General features: G+C 54.7%; 1 protein-coding gene across 3 annotated transcripts in view; it reads right to left on the reverse strand.

Annotated features, from left to right (window-relative positions):
* Positions 1–20184, reverse strand: part of CCDC88C (coiled-coil domain containing 88C) — a 122914-nt gene that overhangs the window by 69167 nt on the left and 33563 nt on the right. For all 3 annotated transcript variants that reach the window (XM_032878642.1, XM_032878641.1, XM_032878643.1), the window contains exon 4: positions 3233–3302. In XM_032878642.1, the coding sequence (XP_032734533.1) occupies positions 3233–3302 (70 nt within the window). The remainder of the gene's footprint in view (positions 1–3232; positions 3303–20184) is intronic.

Consider the following 20184-nt stretch of genomic DNA (forward strand, 5'->3'; position numbering starts at 1 on the left):
CTTTTGTTCAATGGGTGTGACAGGTTCTATACACAGAAAAAATCTCTTAATAGTAGGAATTATGACATCTTCCTTCCCTAGGTCGGAGGTTGGGGGCAAATGCTTGGTGTCTCGGGATGGGTGTCACTGTGTGTGTGTGTGTGTGTGTGTGTATGTGTGTCTGACTAGACACTTTGCTGGGCTCTGTCCCGCCCCTGGCACCAGGCTCCACTGAGGTGCATTTGCCAAAAAAGAAAAAAAAAAAAAAGCCCCCACCCACCAAACAAAACCACGAACTGTGAAACGTTGTAAGTAACAGTACGGTTCCCCCACCAGCCAGCAAGAGCACAGACCTGCCCCTAAGATATGTGTGGCAGCATTAGTGAAAAGGCAGCACCCCTCCCAACTCCCAAACCCACTTCTAGGCAACCACACAAAAAAGAAACCAAAAGGCTTTGTTCTTCATTTAAAAAGAAACCCAAAATGCCTCTTCACTCATCTATGTTTTAAAATTTAAGACAGAACACACTATTCCATAAACATGCCTCTGTGTCTTCTCGCTGGCGGGCCTCCCTTGCCAACCTCCCCTGTTCTCAGAGGCCCTGGGACCTGTCAGAACTACCCAAGCGTGCACCCAACTCACAGCTCCCCGCGGTGACGGCGGGGTGAGGCGGCCCCAGCCCCCCGGGCAGAGCTTGCTGAAGCCACGGGGAGTCAGGCCGGCCCGGAGGCCCCCCTGAGCTTGCTGCCAGGCCAACATGCACGCTCTCTTCCCGGCCTGTCCGTCAGAGCTGGTGACACCACCTTTTCGACGGATGGGTACTGACTCTATTCGGTGCTAGGGACACTCCGTTCACCTGTCACAGCCTCAAAAGCAGCCGCCCCACAATGTTCTAAGCCTGAATGATGGTGAAGGCTGCCCAATTCTATACACTTACAACAAAAAAATCACTACGTTGTATCCTGAGGGGGAGCGAATGTGATGGCACGAAACTATAGCTCAATAAAGCAATTTCGAAAACAAGTCACAGTGTCCATACCCATGTAGATTCTTTTGCTCTGCACCAGACCCGAAGTGGGGACCCGGGTCCTCTGCGTATAGATAGCCCCCTCTGGGCCCATGTGGTTCAGAGGCTGGAAGAGAGACTCTGCTAGGGGAGAGGCTGGAGCCAGTGTCCCAGGGTGTGGAGGTGGCTGGGAGGGGGGGGCCTCTGGAGGACAGGCTTCCAGGTGGCAGCAGGAAAGGGAGTGGGGAGGGCACGAAAAGGGAAGAGGAGGGACCCCACCAGAGGCAGGGTAGGCAAATTACACGGCACAACGGGGTGACGGGATGGCTGGATGTGGGTGGGGGGTGAGGGGGATGTGTTTAATGTCAGGCTGAACCATATGCCACAGCCACATCTGTAGGTCAAAAGGGTCAAATCCTGGCCCAACCTGGCCTGTCTGCGTGTGACACAGGCGGGAAGCTCAGGCTCTAGGGTCTGCTAACAGGCCATGTAACCGCAGGCTTGTCACTTAGACCCCACGGGCCTCTGTCTTCTCATCTGTAAGTGGGATGGCACAGCTGCACCCCAGAAGCACGATCCCATTCCCATGTTTTAACACATACACAATGCCCGGCACGTGGTAGGCTCACCAGAGCCTCGAGGAGGGAGCGTCCTTCTTTCCTGCTGCTTCACCTGCCTCTTCACCTTACACCCCTGGCTTCCCCCAAAGCGGACAGAATAGCGGAACTAAGTTTGAACCACCAACCTCCCACAGGCACCTCTCCCCACCCCTATAAAACCAGCCGCCAAATAAATCAGGACAGGAAGCACAATTCTGCACAGCAAAGCAGACCCCCCACTTTCCTGATGTTACCATAGAAACACGGGAGTGCCAACTGCCTTTGGGGCCCGGGGCTATGGCTAGAATGGGCTGCATCTGGCATCCTCAACCTGGGGGAACCCTGAAATAAAGCCAGATGACCCAAAGGCAGAGCCAGGGCCAAGGCGAACCAAGGGCTCCCTGTTACCAACGCACAGAGCAGGGAAGGGTGTTCGCTGCCAGGAGCCAGCAGGTGGGCCAGCAGGTGGGCCAGGGCGGCCTCTGCAAAGCCATCACTGTGCAAGGCTGTGAATGTTCACGGCCCACAGTGCTAGTGATCAAGGGGAGGTCCAAGAAACCTCTTCCTTTTGGCTCACGCAGAGACAAGGCAACACGCCAGCCAGCGGGGCCCCTAAGGACACCTGCCACGAGCAAAGTGATTTGATGCTCCGTGGTCCTGACTCGGTGCCTCCAGATACGACGGCAGCTCTTGGGGCCACGGCACTCAGAGACGGCTTCTCTGTGGGGACTGTCCTGGGCCGGTCACTCAGGGTTCTCTTCCTTCAGTCATGAGGCAACACCAGCTACTCTCATAAGAAAAGGGCAAAAGGGGCCAGATGCCAGTGGGAACAGGGTGAGGAGACACCACAGAGGAAAGCTTGTCTTTTCTGTAAAAGCCACTCTTGTGTGGGGCCTTTCCTGCACTCCTGGACCCTCACCTATTCTAGTAGGCTAGAGACAGACGCCAGCCACGTCCTCACCAGAACAAGTCCCAGCCAGCGAGTACACTGTCCCGGGGCCTGCACACTGACGTCAAGTGCGGGTCAAGGCACACGATTGTGGCCAGGAAAAAAATCCATCACCCTCTTCAACTCACTCGGTGAGTTAGCTGGCAGGTATGAACTAAGCTCTGCTTTCCTGGAAGGTGTCCGGAAGGACATTTCCTTCAGTCCTTCAAAGTCACACCGAGGGTCCAAGCCCAGGACTTAGAAACCTTGCCCAACGCTGGTCTCCAGAGACCAGCGGAAGGTGTGAAAGCTGAAACAAGACAGAACATACCGGAGAGATCCAACTTGGGGTCAATGAAAGCATGTCGGGATCCCCGAGGAAGGGACGTTCGTTCCCACAAAATACTCTGATCTTCTTGCCAACAGGTAAGATGGCGTGGATTCCGTACTTACTACGGAGAGACCCCCAGCAACTCCAGAGAGAGCAGTGGGCTCGCCTGCCTCTGCACTTGCAAACAAGGGGTCCAGGGGTTGGGAGGACTCATTCGTAAGGGAAAAAATACACTCTTGGCTTCACGCCTCTGGGGAGTAAACCACCCTTCCAGAAGCTCACCCAAACGATCCCGTGTTTTCACCAAGCTGGCTCAGAGCTGTGTGTCCAGCAGCTGCTCAGAGCCCACGGCGCTGCCCGGGCACCCCAGGGGGCAGCTGCCACTCACCAGACAGTGGGTCTTTGCCAATCATCAAGACATTGGGCAAATTCATTACGATCAGCTGCTGGAGAACTTCCTACAGAAACAAAGGGGAAAAGATACCATTAAGAACAGGAAACAAAATTAAAGAATGACTAAGAAAATTACAGTCTGTCCCTGGATAAGCGTGCGGCCAGTAAGTGCTAAGTCTGAGGATCCTCTAAAATAGGAAGGAATATTTAGGACATAAATAAACGAGGAAAGCCCAAGTTAAGTACGTTTCCGCCTTGATCACTAACACATAAAAATCACGCCTGCCAATGCAGAGAGACCTACTGCAGGCCAAGGATAGAGGATTAGGTCTAAGTTTCTTTTTAAGAGAGGTCTTTATGTTTATTGTATGGTTTGCTGGTGCAATTAAAAAAAAGTACAGAGCCAAGATGAGAGAGAGACTACGGAGTCTTTATAACCTGGTGATTCAGGATCCTAGCATTTGGGACGAGCTATAAATGAGGAGACTTCCCTCATTTACAGCAGCGGCGCCCCCGGGGGAGGGGATAAATCACAGCTAATCTGCACCCGTTAAAGGAGGCTCGAGGAAATGAGCTGCCTTCTGGCCCTCACACCAAGGGGCTTTGAAAGAAGGGCCCAGGCACCAGCCATCAGTCATGCCCCCATGTCTGGGGTCTTTAACAAGCTCCCCCAGTGGAGCGTGCCTGCTCTGACGTGCAGAGCCCCCGCACCTGTTTCCCAGAGCACTTCTCAGGACAGGTCATCTTCTCCGCCCAGACGTGCCTTTTCACCAATCGGAAGATTAAAGTCTCATTTTACAGAAGACAAGGAAGGGGGTAGGTTTCCCTAAGTATTCTCGGTCTGAAAAGATTACAAAAGGGGTCACTATAGAAATTTTTCACCGAAGCGCCTCCTGTGCCTTTTTTTTTTTTTTTTAAGATTATTTCGTTACTTATTTACTTGAGAGAGAGTGAGTGAGAGAGACAGCACAAGCAGGGCCAAGGGACAACCAGACTTCCTGCTGAACGAGCCCAGTTCAGGGCTAGACCTCAGGACCTGGGGATCATGACCTGGGCCGAAGGCAAGTGCGTAACTGACTGAGCCAGCCAGGTGCTCCTCTCTGATGCCTTTTGGAAAAGTGTTTCCAGCAAGACAGCTTCTTTCCAGCGTCACTCTATTGCACCAGGTGAACTCGAACATCTCTGTAATCTGTATAATGGCAACTAGCCCTGAGGAAGAAAACAGGGACAATCACACAGTCCTCTAACACCGTGGGGGCCCAGCTGAACAGCCCAGAACGATGTCCAAATCGTCAGATCAGAGTGGTAGCCTTGGCAAGCATGCCCGGAGAGGCCAATACCTTCAAAATGTACATAAAGTGATTTTCTCTTCCCCCCTCAGTGTCTTTCCATGGTTCCTGTCCACACCAGATTAGGGGCAGGGGGAGAGGAGCGGATGCAGACTCAAACACACCGGACCGCTTTCCACTCAATGCCGGTGAACGTTTTTATTATCTGGGGTTGCAGGTCACCATGTGAGAGGCTAATGGTCTCTCAAACACATCTTCATTGGCAAGTGCCCGTGCCAGACAGAAGCATGAGTTGTAGAGCCGCCTCAGGCCCCGAAGAAGTCAACACACATACAAAACAGTCTCTCAACAGAATGCTCGCGCCAAAAGATTCCACAGTCTCTCCCTGGGGCAAAACACACACAGAGAATAAAATCAGCAAAATCTACTTTCTAGCTCACTCATCCAGCAAAAGGAAGGACTCCAGGTCAGATTAAGCACATTCCGTCACGGAGTCGCTACTCTGCCTCCACGCTGAACTCAAGGACTCAGCCCCGCTTCTGGAAGATTTACTTGCTGTCACTGTCCAACCAGCTACAGTCCCTTTGGAAGCCCGGGCTGGTTTCCCTCTCCCACCGTCCAAGTGTCTGGGAGCACCAGAGCTATGACTGGGTGCTCACGCTTACAAAGGAGACACAATGTGAAATCATCTCGAAGAATTCTCCAGTAATAACAAGGTGGTATTTTTATGCTAATGATTATCTCAGCAAAAGATCATTGGAAACACTGCTACAAACCATTGCTAGAAAAACCACGTATCTTCTCCCCAGAGTATTTCACGTCAGTGTTTTTAATTTTCCCACAAGAAATGTGTCCCTTGTGCAATCAAGAAGTATTATTTTATGAACTGATGATTTTTTAAATTTGTTTCTTTCAAACACCACCACCACCACCACCATGTGGGTCTCCTAAGATCTAATCCTGTGGCGCAAAGCACTCGTGACACACTAACCTTCTCCCTACAGGCCCGCCAAGCACATTTTCAGCAAAAGCAGGCTCCAAGGTGTGAGGGCATGGACAGAGCTATTCAGTAGAAATACAATATGAGGCACACATTAATTTCGAATGTTCTTGTAGCTACCCTAAAAAGGATAAGGAAAAAAAGGTGTGTTTGCGTGTATGAAAATATTCGAATAATATGTTAAGCCAACATATCCAAAATATTATCATTTTGCCATACAACCAACATAAAATCATGAACAAGATATTTTATATTCTCTTCTGGTACCAAGGTCTCTAGAATCCACTAAGATCATACCCACAATCCGTGTCAACTCAGATGCTAAATTTTCACTGGAAACACTTGATCTGAAAAAAGTAGTTTCCCAACACACTTAAAAGTCTTCCAATGACCGAATCAAGTGTCAGTTTTCAAATGTCAGGAAAATTTCACTTCCTCAGTCACACCAGCCACACACGGAGGCCCCAACAGCCACATGTGACTAACAGCTGTCATGCCCAGGACATATCAGTCACTCCCCAACACCACTGACAAGAGGACTCGGTGGCAGTCAGTCCCCGAGGAAAGCCGAGAAAATACATCTATCGTCCCCTCAGGGTGGCAGGGCCTCCAAGGCGACAGGCCAGGCCCTCCATCTAGTGGGGACGTGAGGTGGTTGCTGACAAGGAGACCCTCCCTCCTGGGAATCAGAACAGAAAGCCACTGTGCAGGCCGCAGCTGACTCTGGCCAGCTCGGCTCGGCGGGCACCTGGTCACACCCCGGCCTGCAGCGTGGGGTGAGAAAGAGCCAGGATGGAGAACACAAGCCCAGGGGTGTGCTCTGAGCAGCCCTCTAACTTGCCAGCAAGCCCTCCTGGTGCCAACCCAGACCTCTGCAAAGAGCAGAAGCAAAAGGCAGTCACAGGCAGAAGCAAAGAGGAGGGAAAGGGGCACACACGAATCTCCACGCAGTTTCATCTTGTCACCGCATCCCTGGGGCCTGATGGGCAGGAGGGAAGAGTCAGACTCAGGGTGCGGCTTTCCCAGAGACACGCCCCCCCTTCTGTGGAGAACGGGGGTGGGGGGGCGTGTCTCTGGGAACGGGGGTTGGGGGGGGACGACGACACACGACACGACACAAAAGGTTAACTCGGGAGATCCGGGAGGGATTCTGTACCTCTTCTCTGCACCTCCCCTGGTCCCCTCCTCTGAGTGTGTTCTCAGATCCTAACATAAGATGCTGGGGAAGCCCCAGATGTTTCTTTTCATAAACTAACTGCCTCCTGGAAGGATCCCATTGGTAACTGCTGTAAACAAACCCAGAGTCCGGAGAATGGGGGAGAGGAGGGCTGGCGTAGCGGATTCTCAGTGGCGGAGGGCTGGAAAGTGCTCTGTGATGTAAGAAGGGGAGAGAGCCCCTGGACACCAGCCAGGCTACAAATCCAGAAGCTGGATCTTACCAGAATTCTGAAGTTCCTCCCGGGACTGTCAGCCCTACCTGCTGGGGGAGCCATGGGGTAGGCCAGGACACTCCGCAGGGAGCGTCTGTCGCCCCAGTTGGCGGTGCCGAGGGCTGCGCATCTGTGTTTGCACATGGTGTCAACAGGCCTGGAGGCTCCCCCTGACGACATCCCGGCCCCGGTCCGATTCCCAGCTTCCTGATTTCAGCAGCAACCCAAGGGTGAGAACGCAGAGTGTCACGGCTGGGAAGAAGTTCTGAGGACAGAACCAGGGAGCAGAGTGGGAGGAAAACACTCCCTTCCTATTAGAATTCTCTCCCGGCAAGTACAAATGTATTCAATGGGGGGAAAACACAGGAAACCGGAGGGGGAGCCCCATTCTGGGCCTCACGGGTCCTGGAGCACAGCTAGGGACAGGAAGGATGACAGAAGATGCTAATGAGCAGATTCCAGAGGTGACCGGGGGACGCACACACCTCACACTTGATTACAACTAAGCGGGTGGCCCTGTTGGACCCAGGAGCATGGCCTCACCACCGGTGACACCAAATGCTTGTCCTGCTGATCTTTGAAGCCACCATGGAGCCCGGGGCCACAATGTGGGCTGGTGCCACAAGGTCAGGCTACACCCTCGGCACCCCTTCAGTCCCCAGCCCTCCTCCTCAAACCTCTTCCCACCTCACTCCTCTCGGGGACGTTCAAGGTTTCCCGAACGTCTGCACTAGGCGGGTACCAGCAAAGTCTCAGGATGAAAAGACCGGAGGGCCCTGTCACTGCCCTGTGGACAGGGCTGCCCTGCTAGAGGCAGGAGGACACAGTGAGGGGGGAGTCAGAGGCCTGAGGCAGCGCAGCAGGGGCTGAGAGGGACCAGGGATGGACTCCAGCAGGGGCCTGATAGGACCCCCTTGCTCCCCAGGGCTTGTAGATGAAGCTCATTTGCTGCATTCTGTCCAGTCACTCCATTAAACTGTGAGGTCCCGGTGGAAGCTGGGCCCCCAATTCCATTCTGGCCAGTCCCTATTCAGGACTTACGGAGAGTGCACCTGTCCACCGATGGCAGCCGAATGTCCTGGAAGAACCAGAATGAGCCCATGCTTTCTCTCAGGACCTCTTCTCTTGGTTTAGGAATAGGGGGACACAGCTCAGGCCCCTTAAAACCCCTCCAATGACCCCTGGGCATCAGTGCACGTACCCAGTGCATGTAAACAGTCCACCTCACAATACCATTGTCAACGGCAACATAGTAAATGGAGGGCCGAAAACAGCCCCAACACCTCAAAATACAAAGGAATGGATGACGAGCCAAGTGATCGAGGAGGGGCACCTCCGCACGGTGGCTACGAGTGGATCCCGGGGGCCGGTTAGGTCCGGGGAGATCCAGCACTCATCCTGGCTCCTGAGACCATGACCGATGCCTGAACCAGGGATACACGACTGCATGGGCAGTCCTGAAGGCACGTCAGAAACCCAGAGAGAAGCTACCAAAATGACAGCACATTCTTTCCTACAGCCACCATGACAAGGGCACTGCCCAACATTTTCTAATGATCCTGGGGCTTGTACCCCCTTAAATGACGCTATTTTATCCTGTGACCTGGCTTCTCAGATTGTGTTGGCCGCATCGGCTTGCCAGCGACTGAGCCGTGCAATGACAGGCTCCCAGAAATCATCTTTTCCTTTGAGACAACTCACCACGTATCCAAGAGGAAAATGACGGGATTTCACTTCCATTTTTTTAGAACACCAGCCCCTGCTCCCTCATCGAAGTGCACTCTGGCATCTCCCGCCAGGAAACGCAAAGCCTCCCTCAGCTGGGAAGAGCAGGTGCCAGCTGGTAGGACCCCGGTGACCCCGGACTGGGGGCCGGGGGGTGGGGAGGGCTCATTTACAGTCCCCGCTGCATCCTGGGGATGGAGGCTGGAGGCCCTGGGGGGAGGGGTGGGCTCCTGAGCACTAGGCCCTTGATGATCGGGGCTCAGGGGGTCCCAGGAAAGTTCCATCCGCTACCTGGGGCAGTGTAAGGGCCTCCCTGAAGAGTCTCACAATCCTGCCAGGGCCCATCTGGACCTCTGCGCCCGCCCAAGCAGAAAGGTCATCTTCTCTCATGGTGGAAGAGACACAAGGTCCCGGAGAAGTTTCGGGGTGGAAACGCTTGTGTACATGTACGTGTGCGTGCACACTGGGACTGCAGGATCAAGGACACAGGTGTTACGAAGACACTGAAAGAATTCTTTTTCTCCCCTCCAAATGAAACTCAGTTTTATGGCTTGATATTATGCCAGAAAGACAAAATAAGTGCTGTCAAAGGCCAGGTTGTCGGAATCACAAGAGACCCTCCATAGGGGTTTGACCAGGAGCTGATGCTGAGTAAATGAGGGGGGATCCCAGAAAAGTGCAGACAATCACCCAGCAGAGGCATCCACAAGGTTACCAAGGAGGTCGGGATAGTCTGAATAGCAAAAATGTGCCTTCCACACAGCCAAAGAGACAAAGAGCCTTGTATGGACCTGGCCGTGTTCTCAGAGTCAACACTGAAAATCAGAAACACACATGGCATCAGCTTTAAGCATGTACCCTGCCGCCTCTAGGTCTGTGGTTCAGATCCTCAGAAGTCACACACTGAGCACTGTGCTGTGAGGTGAGCACTCTCAGCCTGAATGGAAAGGCAGGGAGGTAGAAAATCATAGCCCAGAAGGCAGGGGTCAGAGCAACACAGCGCAAGGAACACTGCCAAACCCTACCCAGGCAAGTCTGGGAAGGCTTCCTGGAGGTGGCTTTTGAGCTGGGCTATGCAGAATACTTAGGAGTCCCAGAGGAGAAGGAGAAAGCACAGAGATGGCTAAACTGCTGAATGTGGCCAGCAAGCCGAGTCTTGGGTTACGCCGTCCCACACACTCTGCAGGTCCCAGTGGGGCATGTTTTCTTCCCCTCACATCCCTAACCTGTACTCCTCCCAGTCAGAATCCTATTCATCCTCCAAAGCTCACAGAAAGTATCACCTCCTCCACCCAGCTACCTTTGATGCCATGAAGCACATGCAACTTTCTTTCCCCTGAATTCCAAATGCTTCATTTGCCCACGTCTGTGGTCCTTTCGCATTTTGCCTTGCCACACAACAACCCACCACTCAGAGGCAGCGAAAAGCTGCTACAATGTCAGCTGACAAAATTAGACTGACCAGAAAAGATTTCTCAAAATTCATATTAAAAATTTTTTTTTTTTTTTAAATGGGGGCACCTGGCTGACGCAGTCCTCCCGTAAGTGTTTGACTCCTGACCTCGGCTCAGGTCTCGGTCTCAGGGTTCTGAGTTTAAGTCTCACATCGGGCTCCACACCCAGCATGGAACCTACTAAAAAAAAAAATAAAATAAAAATAAAAAATTCTCCTTTTTTAAGGGAAGAGGCATCTTCTCTGTCTCTTTCTCACTAATGGGGGAATCAGGTCCTAAAAACCATCTCCTTTGCTCCACCACCACGATCGAAGTAACTCAACTGTCTCTTTCTCACTAATGGGGGAATCAGGTCCTAAAAACCATCTCCTTTGCTCCACCACCACGATCGAAGTAACTCAACTGTCTTTGTCTGGAAACCTGGTAAAACCAGCAGCCGTAGGCCTTAAGATTCACCAGCCTACAGGTGTTAACGAAAGTTAAAACATCTCATAGTGAGTCTGTAATGCTCCTTTGGATGTGCCATGCTTTCCCATTGTTAATTCCCTAATATGATTGTTCTAAGAGCAAACAAAGCAAAACAAGTTTCATTTAAAATTCCTACACTACCGAAGCGAGTCTGACAAGAAAGGTACCGCCCGAATTCCAATGCTCCCAGGGTCTATTACAGTGCCCTATACGAGAAGACACGTCTAACCCCCACAGCAAGAACCCTGCCGGGGGGTGCACAACACCAGTGAGGGTTCACGCAGAGGATGTACATCTGGGACTCCACAAGGCTCAGATGCTCATGGAGCACCCCAGGCAGACCCACAGAGCGGGGATAGTGTCTGGGTCCTCCGCACACATGTCCTCCTCACTGTTTATGCTCATGTCACCAAAGAACTGTCCTCCCAGCGACGCATCTCAACACCTCATACCCAGGTCTGGCCCAGAAGGGTTCCATAACACCCTTTGATACTCCTCGGTCAAAACAAAAACTGCCCGAAAGCCTGGCCTTGCCAGACACACGCCCAACCACAGAAAGGGTCCCATCTCTTTCCTGCTCCCCACAGTCCCATGAGGTGGTCAGGAAAAGAATCAGAATTTCCAATCTGAGGGAACCAGGACATGGTGCTGGCAACGAGGCTTCATGGTGGGGTCAGAGCGGGGGCCAGGAATGGCACTCTGGGTAGTAAGCTCTCCCCGGGACCATGCCACCTGCCCCATGGCCCAAATCAGAGTACTCCGTTATTGGTGAGGCTGGCCTGTACCTTCCATGGGGATTCACGGCACCCATAGCCTGCTGCCCCCAACCCCCAGCAAATCCTGCTTCCCACAGTTTTGCCCCATCTGAGGTCAATAGGGACCTGACTCCAACACCATGCGCCCCAGCACGCTTTCTGGGGTATCACTGCCAAGAGCATGAGTTTCTAATTGAACTGCTGGGAGGAGGTGCAAGCCTGATGATTTATCCTCAGCCGGCCGTTCAAAGCCTGGGCCCATGGGGCCACGGGCTTGTAATCCCATCTGGACAAGGGGCTCTGGCTCCTAGCGCATTCCCTGTGGCTGGGGCAGGGAGCCCCGGCAAAACGAGTGGTAATGAAGTACTTTATGTTAAGAGGCTGTCATGTAAAGCTGCTGATAGATTCAATCCATCTGTTCTAACCCCTTTCAATTACTCCGGGGTCCCCAGGGCCTGACACCCGCGCAGAGTTGCACGAGCCTGACAGCGCGGGCTCTCCTAACTAAGCCACACCACATCGAAGCAGCTGGTGATTTAAAGCTACCTGCTGGGGCCACCCGGGCTTACAGCAGCAGGAGAAAACCACCCGCCCCCGTGTTCGTGTTCGTAGCGGCCTCTCCCCATGGCTCTGTTCACAAAAACAAACTAAGACCGCGCTTTGTTCATAGAAAGGGAAACAAGTGTTTCCTCCGAGCGGATCGAGGAGCAGACCTGTGGGAAGGAGCCCCTGGAAATGCAATCACCACTGTGTGCAGGCAGAGCTAATTGCTGTGTGACCTCAGGCAGGCCACAGTTCCTCTCTGAGCCGCACCTTCCTCTGTTCTAGGACAGGGACCATCTCTAAGGGATGTCTGGCTCCCTCCAAAGTTGGGGGAGGGGAACTGGGAGAGGAGACGCGGTGCTGACACAGAGGAACACAGCACACTTTTATGCAGTTACTAACTTAGGGTGGCCAACTCCGAACACGGGCAAGTGCCCACACGGCCTGGAAGAACCCAGGGGAAACCCAACAGGGATGGGGCTGGAGGACGCTCAAGTGTCCCCACAAATGCCTGTCCCCTTCCCTCTAGGGCTGGTGTGACGCCTGGGGAGCTCTCTGTGGGAGGACCCATCTTATCTGATGCTGGGAAGTGCCTGTTCTGAGCTCCTGGCCCAAAAAAGGTGGTGGGGGAGCCCCGGAAGCATGGGGAGGGCACTGCATTCAGCTCCTCTGAGAACAATTTCTGCCCATAAATGGTGTTTCAGGAACCACTTCACATGGTAAATACAAGCCTGTCACCAGCACCCGAAGTAGGGCTCTAGGGAACAACGGCAACCACAGGTGCAGGGGGCGGGGGCACGGGGCCCCAGATGGCCCAGCAGAGGGACACATGGCCTTGCCGATAGACCCCAGCCAGCAGCAGGGGGCCAGTGAGACCAGCTCTTGAAATAGAAAGAGCCTCCCAAATGACCTACAGAGCAGGGAAACTGAGGCCCAGAGAGGAAAGTCACAGAGGTGCTGCATCACCTTTGGGTCTAGAAACCCAGGTCTCTCCTCTGACTCTGCCGTGGAGCTCTTCCTGCTCCAGCAAGGAGCTCACTGCCCTCCATCAGCGTCTACGGAGGGCCTCCCACACCCAGGGCTGTGCTCCAGGAGGGGCCGCAGGGGAGAGAGGGGTGGTCTTGTCCTCACACTCGTTGCCTGGAGTGGCTCAGAGCTGCCCTGTGCTGTCTCCCCAGCACGAACATCAGCACTGGTGCTTAGCATTGACACGGGGAGCCCCCCTTCATGGCAGCAAGGGATTGTACAGCCGTGCGCCAGTACCTGGAGAACCTTTCTTCAAGCTTCTTGGCAGAGTTGACATATTTGTTGACTGGTAGGTAAGGGAGGGCGTGGGGCTCATACCGGCACCATCTGTTGACCAGAGTGCCGCGGACGTGTGCACATAAAGGGAAGGCTGGAGCAGCCACCAACGCCACCTGGTCCAGGGGACCCAACTGCTCCCCTGCATCCCCAGCAAGTGGGAGTCCCAGACTGACTTCCTGGGCACCTTCCGCCCTGGGCCTGCCCACAGAGCATCGGGGGAAAGGCGTGGCTCTCCCCTGTCCCAGCAAGCTGCTGGGCTGGAGGCACATGGCGTCTGTGTGTCCGCCGGGTCCCACTCTCTTCCACCCCCTCCCCTAGCAGCCAGGGCAGGGCCAGAGCTGGTGCCACACCCTGGAAGCCATCCCCCACTGCCTGCGGGTGCTATGGCGGCTCCCACGCTCCCAGGATACAAGTCAGAGCAGGAGGGGCACAGAGTACCCAGGAGCCTCCGGCTGCACGTGGCAGCCTGCTGGGACCTGTGAGGGCAGGGAAAGGCAGGCAGGGAAGCCAGGCCATCACACCACCCCACAGGTGAGTGTCGATGCTCCCAAGTCAGCCAGGCTTCCACACATCCATCCCCCCACGGCAGAACAGAAGGGCAGCCGATCCCTCTCTCTCTGGCACCACTGAGTTTCTGGGCACCTAAGGGTGGTCAGGTGGTGTGCTGCTGTGTGTGGGGGGGGTAGGGGGCTACACAGAGAAGATCTCTGTCCTCAAATCTATGATATGCAGACAGACAAGTTCAGCAAACCTGCAAAAAGCAGTGAGGGTGTCCCGGGTGCACGTGCAAGAGCCTGGGAGAAAGACCCAGGGGACAGACTCGCCAGCCAGAGGGAATATGAGGCATCTGAACTGAGGCACAACAACAGAGGCAAATCCAGGAAGGCTTTCAGGAAGAGGTGGCACTGAGCTACAGAGGGACAAAGAAGAACAGATGCCATCCAGGCATGTGAGTATGGACAGGGGTCATGCTGGTGGCTGAAAACGTGTTCCCATCACATAGATCACCACCTGGGAATGACAATAACAACAAACACACAGTACAAGCAAACAAATTTTGTAAGAACCAGTCACTTCTCATCATTACGGGAGTTTGCAACTGACGGCCAGACTTCATCTAGAGAGCAAGAAACTCTGGGAGGTTTTTTTTTTTTCCCCCCCTATCACCAAAAATGCATTCTATAGCAGGAAACTGGGGGAGGGCAGCTCAGGACACAGTTGAAAAACTGGGGAGGAAGAAGGTTAAGAAATGACAAGTCTGTAATGGGTAATGTTTTAGCAGGAAGTGAAAATCTCAACAGATGGTATGGACTTCAAGGCAGCTGGACCAGGGGTTGGCGGTAGCTCGACCTCCTCGCCCCCAGCACCGGAGGCAACCCTCACCATGCTACAGCACTCATGTCCAATGCCACCCTGTACCCAGATTCCTTGGCTGGAAATAACTCTCTCCTCTGGGTCCCCCTGAGCTCCTGCTCCGTGTAGCCCCACAGTCAGTTCAAGGTGACTGGGAGCCTCAGGGTCTTGGAGTGTTGTAAGGTGCTCCTCTCCGAGTCCCCCCTCCCCACCCCAGGCCTCCTGCACCTGCTGTCCACAGATGCTCACTAACCGCTGGCTAAACCAAAGCCACTGACCACAGGGAAGGAAGGTCTGGTGAGAACAGAGGCCCCAGGACCTCTGCCCACTGAACCCAGCCTCACCCTTCATCCAGAGGTCAATAGACCCTTGCTTACGAACAACAGTCAGAAGGCCTAAGGAGCTAGCCTTCTGGATCCCCAGGTCCTGGCTGGCTGGCTATTTGCCAGGGCAAGATCTGTTTGATCGATGACAACTTCGGCTGGTGGGGATAAGGCAGTAAATGAGAACAATGAAGAGGTCAGTGAATGTATCAGATGTATGTGCCAGGAAATACTAAGTGGTTAAGAAAACTAAGCAGACAAGACAAGAGTGAAGGAGAAAGAAATTACAGACGGGTAGCCAAAGAAGCCCCACCCCACCCCACTGATGAAGTGATGGTGGGACAAACGTGAGTGGAGAGGGTGGGAGACAGGGGGACATGACGAATGGGAGAATTCCAGCCACAGGGACCAGCAAGGGGGAAAGTCTTGCGGCGAGAATGTGCTGTGGTCCTACTGAGCACGACGCACGTGGAGAGTGGGGCCATTTCCAGGGTCAGACAGCCCCTGCTGGCGCCTGAGGAAGCCCAGGAGCTCTCACACAGGAAACTCGTCAGGACACGGGGCTTACAAAGACTCTGAGCCTGGATACCAGGCACAGGGGGACGGGTCGTATGGACCTGGAGTGCCATGGTGAGGACCTGGAGGCCAGGGCTGAGTCAGAGAGTGCCCCCGTCGATGAGTGAGGTTTGCTTGAGCTACGCTGCGGGGACACTCCCTGCTGTAACCGCTTGTGGCATACATATTTGTGGGGACGAGAGGAAAGGGACCAGCAATTCTTAGTCCCTCGTTATGAGGCTGCAGACTGGGCTTCCTCTGCCAAACCAGCTTCACTTCTGAAGCCTTCTTACCAGGCTGTGGGTTCCCTGGGATGTGGATTGGCCATCTCCCTCCCCACGGCTCCCCCTCAACCAGGGCATGGCACCAGGAGGGGCTCGCTTCGTGTCTGTCAGAGGAGCTAGGCTGGCATGGGGGCTCACTGTGTGCACGGCCCAAGCGAGGATCCCTACAGGACAGGCACAGAAACCGCGCCCTGCCTTTCTGCACTGAGGATGTGAAGACCGGTTGGGGCGGGGGCCGGGAGGGTGCTTTCCTTCAGCTGTGGATAAGCTGGGTGTGACGACCACCAAAACCAAAGAACATTTGGGAGGAGGTGGGAAAACGAAGGCACGCAGACCCTCCCCAGCACCTGGTCACAAGGCTGGCCAGCTGCTCCGGCTCCCCGCGGGGCTAGCTGAGCGCCTACACTTCTAGACAAAGGCACCCTCACCAGCTGTTTCTGAACTCAAGTCAAGCAGGATGACGGTCTGTGCCTGACCCGCCACGCAGCAGGCGGCCTCTCCCAGGCCAAGCCAATGACAATGAGACTCATCCACGCACACTGCCCGAGCACCCACTGCCGGCGCCCACATTATGCAGGGTGTGTGGAGAAGAGCTCACTCTGGTCCAGTGGGGACATAGCATCTCCTGGTCACTGGGGCCGGTGCCCATTTTACATCCGCTGTCTCACTCGTACGCTCATCAGGGAACTCACTGAACACGTATTCACCAAGCCTGGGTCTATTCCAGGCGGCGTGCTGGAGTCAGGGACGTGACAGTGAGTGAACATGGACCCATGGCTGAGCCGGCCATGCACCCACCTGCCTTGAGAGTGAGCTCAGAGTCAGGAGTGGAGCTCTGGTTGGGCCCAGTGGCGGCGCTCCGGGTAAATGTTTCCCGAATGAACGCAGCTGAGAGAAGGCAGGCTGGAAGGCCAGCAGCCGGCCGTCATAAACCCCACCTCCCACCCAGGAGCAGAGAGGAAAGACACAGAAAGGTGGGACGTGCTGGGTCCTCCCAGCCAGGGCCACAGGCCCGAGGGAAGACCGTGGCCGTGGGGTAAGCTGCAGCACTGGGCTTGGCTCACAGCACACTCCCCGGGGCAGGGAGGCACACCGGGGCTGCGGAGGCAGGAAAGCCGTTTCTCCCACAGTCACACTGCTGCTCCCCTGGCTGTGGAGACGCAGGAAACTGAGGCTGCACGTTGGCTCCAGGTAGGCAGGCTGGCTGCCCCCCGGGGCTCCTGTGGCCGCCGCCCCGCGTGCACACAAGCCTACCCCTCTGCCGCGCCCCTTAGGCCAGCATTGCCGCCTGCCCCCGCTGCAGAGGGCCTCTAACCCTGTGTCTGACACACCGGTCTCTGCTAAAGGCAGGAAGGTAAGGAGAAACCGAGGCCATGAGAAAGCACCCCCACCCCCGAAAGAGCAAGCTCATCTCATCTCACACCGTCAACGCGAGCCTTCTCTAGACACTCGGGGGGTTGCTGTGACCGCTGAGGGCTGGCAGCATCAGGCTGGGTCACGGGGGGTCAGGGCAGGCCTGAATCCATTCTGGGGGAGCGTCACCGCTGCTGAGGGCAGGCCGAGCTGTGACTTTACTCCTCCACAGTGGTACTCCGGAGCTCATGCGGCTGCTGAGGAAGTGACAGCACCCGGGACACAGGGTTCCCCACAGCTGGCTGACCATCCACGCTGATTAACTCGGGTGCCCGTAGGCACCGTCCTAACTCCCTGAACTAGCTGGGTTCAGAGGGGTTAAGTGACACCCAGGCCAGCAGCGGGTGAGTAGAGCGTGGGACCCAATGCCAGCTCCTGGGAGTCCAGATGCCAGTTGAAGGCCCCACTGACCTAACCGAACCCACAGGCCTCACTATGCGGTCATGACACGCCTTGCAGAGCTAGAAATCATGGAGGTGGGGGCGGGTTCCATGAAAACAGCCCTGACAAGGACAGTAATCTGTGAGTACAGATGACCTGACAACAGAGACGACCCAAGAGTCAAGACTGAGAAGCCAGACCAACCACAAGAACCACCCCTCCAAGCACGGCTCCAGGTGTCAGGGAGCTGGGCACCGAGAACATTCAGAAAGGCAGGCTGCTGCCTCCCAGGCGGGCTTCCCAGAAAGGGCTCTCCACACTGCCCACTGAGAGGACATGGGCCCCAGGGCCCGCCTCGCTGGCAACGACTGTCTGGAACCCTGTGGGGTAAGCGGCAGCGCTGGGGACGCTGGAGCTGCTTTTAGTGACGGGGAGAAGGGGAGAGTGGCTGGGAGCTGGGGAGGAATCTGCCCTGTAAGGTAGGAGATAAAACACGACCTCTGGCCTCGTGCAAGCTACCGCCTCGTTAGAAAGACACACACATGTGGAAATGATTGGTGGGTGAGGCCGCCTCTAGCCAGGCCCTTCGACACACAGGAAACAGGTGGTTAAGGAAGAACCGAGCCACAAGCCACAAAGGTTGCAACAGCCGGCAGGCCTTGTGGAAGAGGGAGGCCTGAGCCGGACGGCGGTGGGTGGGTGGGGGGCGTGGGTGAGGCGAGACAGCAGCAGGGGAGGGTGGTTCTGGAAAAGGGGACCCCTACCTCCACATGAACATTAGGTCATCATAGCCTTTGCTCCAACTAACTTGGCAGTGGCAGGTGAGGGTTGGGGGGCCGTGTATGCTGGACCCCCTAGGCACAGAACTGGGTTAATTATTAATCACAATCCTTGGCTCATGACACTCCTCTGTGGTCACACATGGCTCACTTTCATTTAGTTACTTTTCACAATGTAAGAACCACCTGCACACCCACCACCCCGAACATGGGCTCCGACCCTGATAATCTATCTAACCAGATGGTGCCCCCATCCCGCCCTGCCTCCTCCCATCCAGGACACCTCTATCCTGAATCACCTTTTTTTTAACAGCTTTACTTCACCCATGAATATTCCTGAAAAGCACATTTTTATCGCTTTTAACGTTGTAAGAAAAGGAATGGTGCTGTATGTACTCTTCGGGAGCACATGCTCTTTTTACCTGGCATTTATAATTGCTAAAATTCATCTACATCACCTCACATCGCCACAGGTAATCCATTTCAACAGCTGTCTAATATTCCATTGTGTGGCCACATCTCAGCTCATTCATCCTTATTCCTGCACTGATGGGCATCTGGGCTGTTTCCAGGTCTCTGCCGTTGGGAACAGAACTGCTATGAACATTCTTGTACGAGTCTCCCAGAGTCCACATGCCCGAGACTCCTTTGGGTATACCCCTAGGTGTAAAATGAGTGGGACGCCAGGGTACGTGGATGCAGAACTTTTGGCATTCAAGCCAGACTGTTTTCCAAAGCCACTGCACCAATCCGCACTCTCTAGCAGTGTTTGAGAAATAGAAAATCAAGCAGAACAGCAACACCCAAGCGTTAACCAAGAGCTTTAACCCTTCCCGATAGCCTCAAGTCAGCCTGGGAGCGAACACTGACCCCGCACCACGATCCCTGAATGCAGGCAAGACCTGGGTCTTGACCCCTTGCCAGCCTGACTCTAAAACCCTGCGTTCCCAGCCACAAAGGCCTCCCACAGGACAAGCCAACTCCTGCCAGACAGAGAAGGCTGGAAGGGCAAGGATGAGGCTGCAGGCAGAGCATGACATCAAAGACACCTCAAAAGGATCAAGGTCAATGTCAAGGGCTGAAACAGTGATACCCCAGGCCAGTCTGTACAGGATCCTGCCCTTGTCACCCAGGACTAGGGATGAGCTGTTGTGAGGTCTGGTCTAACTGGTCTTCCATGGCCAGAATTTTTCTCACTCTGCCGTCCGCTGCCCCGGGCTCTCGAGCCTCCTCCAGGTGAGCCTGTGTGAGGAGGAGGCTGCTGGGACCACACAAGCGTTGGCCCCTCGAGCTTGCCTCCGACTCCATTCCAGCACCTGCTCTCATCCTGGGCTCCAAGGACAGGTGACAGCGATGGCCTTCCATGGTACCCACATGGATGCCTGGGCCTCCCATTGGAGTGCCTTGTTCCCACTTGCTGCAGGTCTGCTGGAGACCCCCACACAAAAAACTGAACATTCCCTGCCCTTCGGTAGTTTAATGACTGGCGAAAGGGTCTACCCTGAAAACAGAAAGGAAAGGCAAAGGGGTCTGAGTGGACTATAAGTGTTACGGGACATCGGGCCAGGGTGAGATGGCTGGGGACCGAACAAGGCACCTCCACGCTATGCCATGGGGCCCCAGGACGCTCCCTCTTCCCAGGGCCTCACCTTCCAGCTTCACGTGTCTTCTCGACACTAGCAGGGCCCTTCCCCCACGTCACTTCCGCACAGCTGTCTGGTCTTCACACACAGATGCTCAATAAACACTTGCCCAATAAAAACAACGCTCACATCACTACTTATACAAGAGCACCCCAAAACCTTTGTAAAATGCTACGGATAGAATTCTGGTCATCCTGGGGGTGGCTGAACGTTCCTCCAATTCCTCAAAAAACAGTCCGTGAAGAAG

Source organism: Lontra canadensis, unplaced genomic scaffold, assembly GCF_010015895.1.
Source record: "Lontra canadensis isolate GAN:19392208 unplaced genomic scaffold, GSC_riverotter_1.0 scaffold64, whole genome shotgun sequence".
NCBI classification, from domain to species: domain Eukaryota; kingdom Metazoa; phylum Chordata; class Mammalia; order Carnivora; family Mustelidae; genus Lontra; species Lontra canadensis.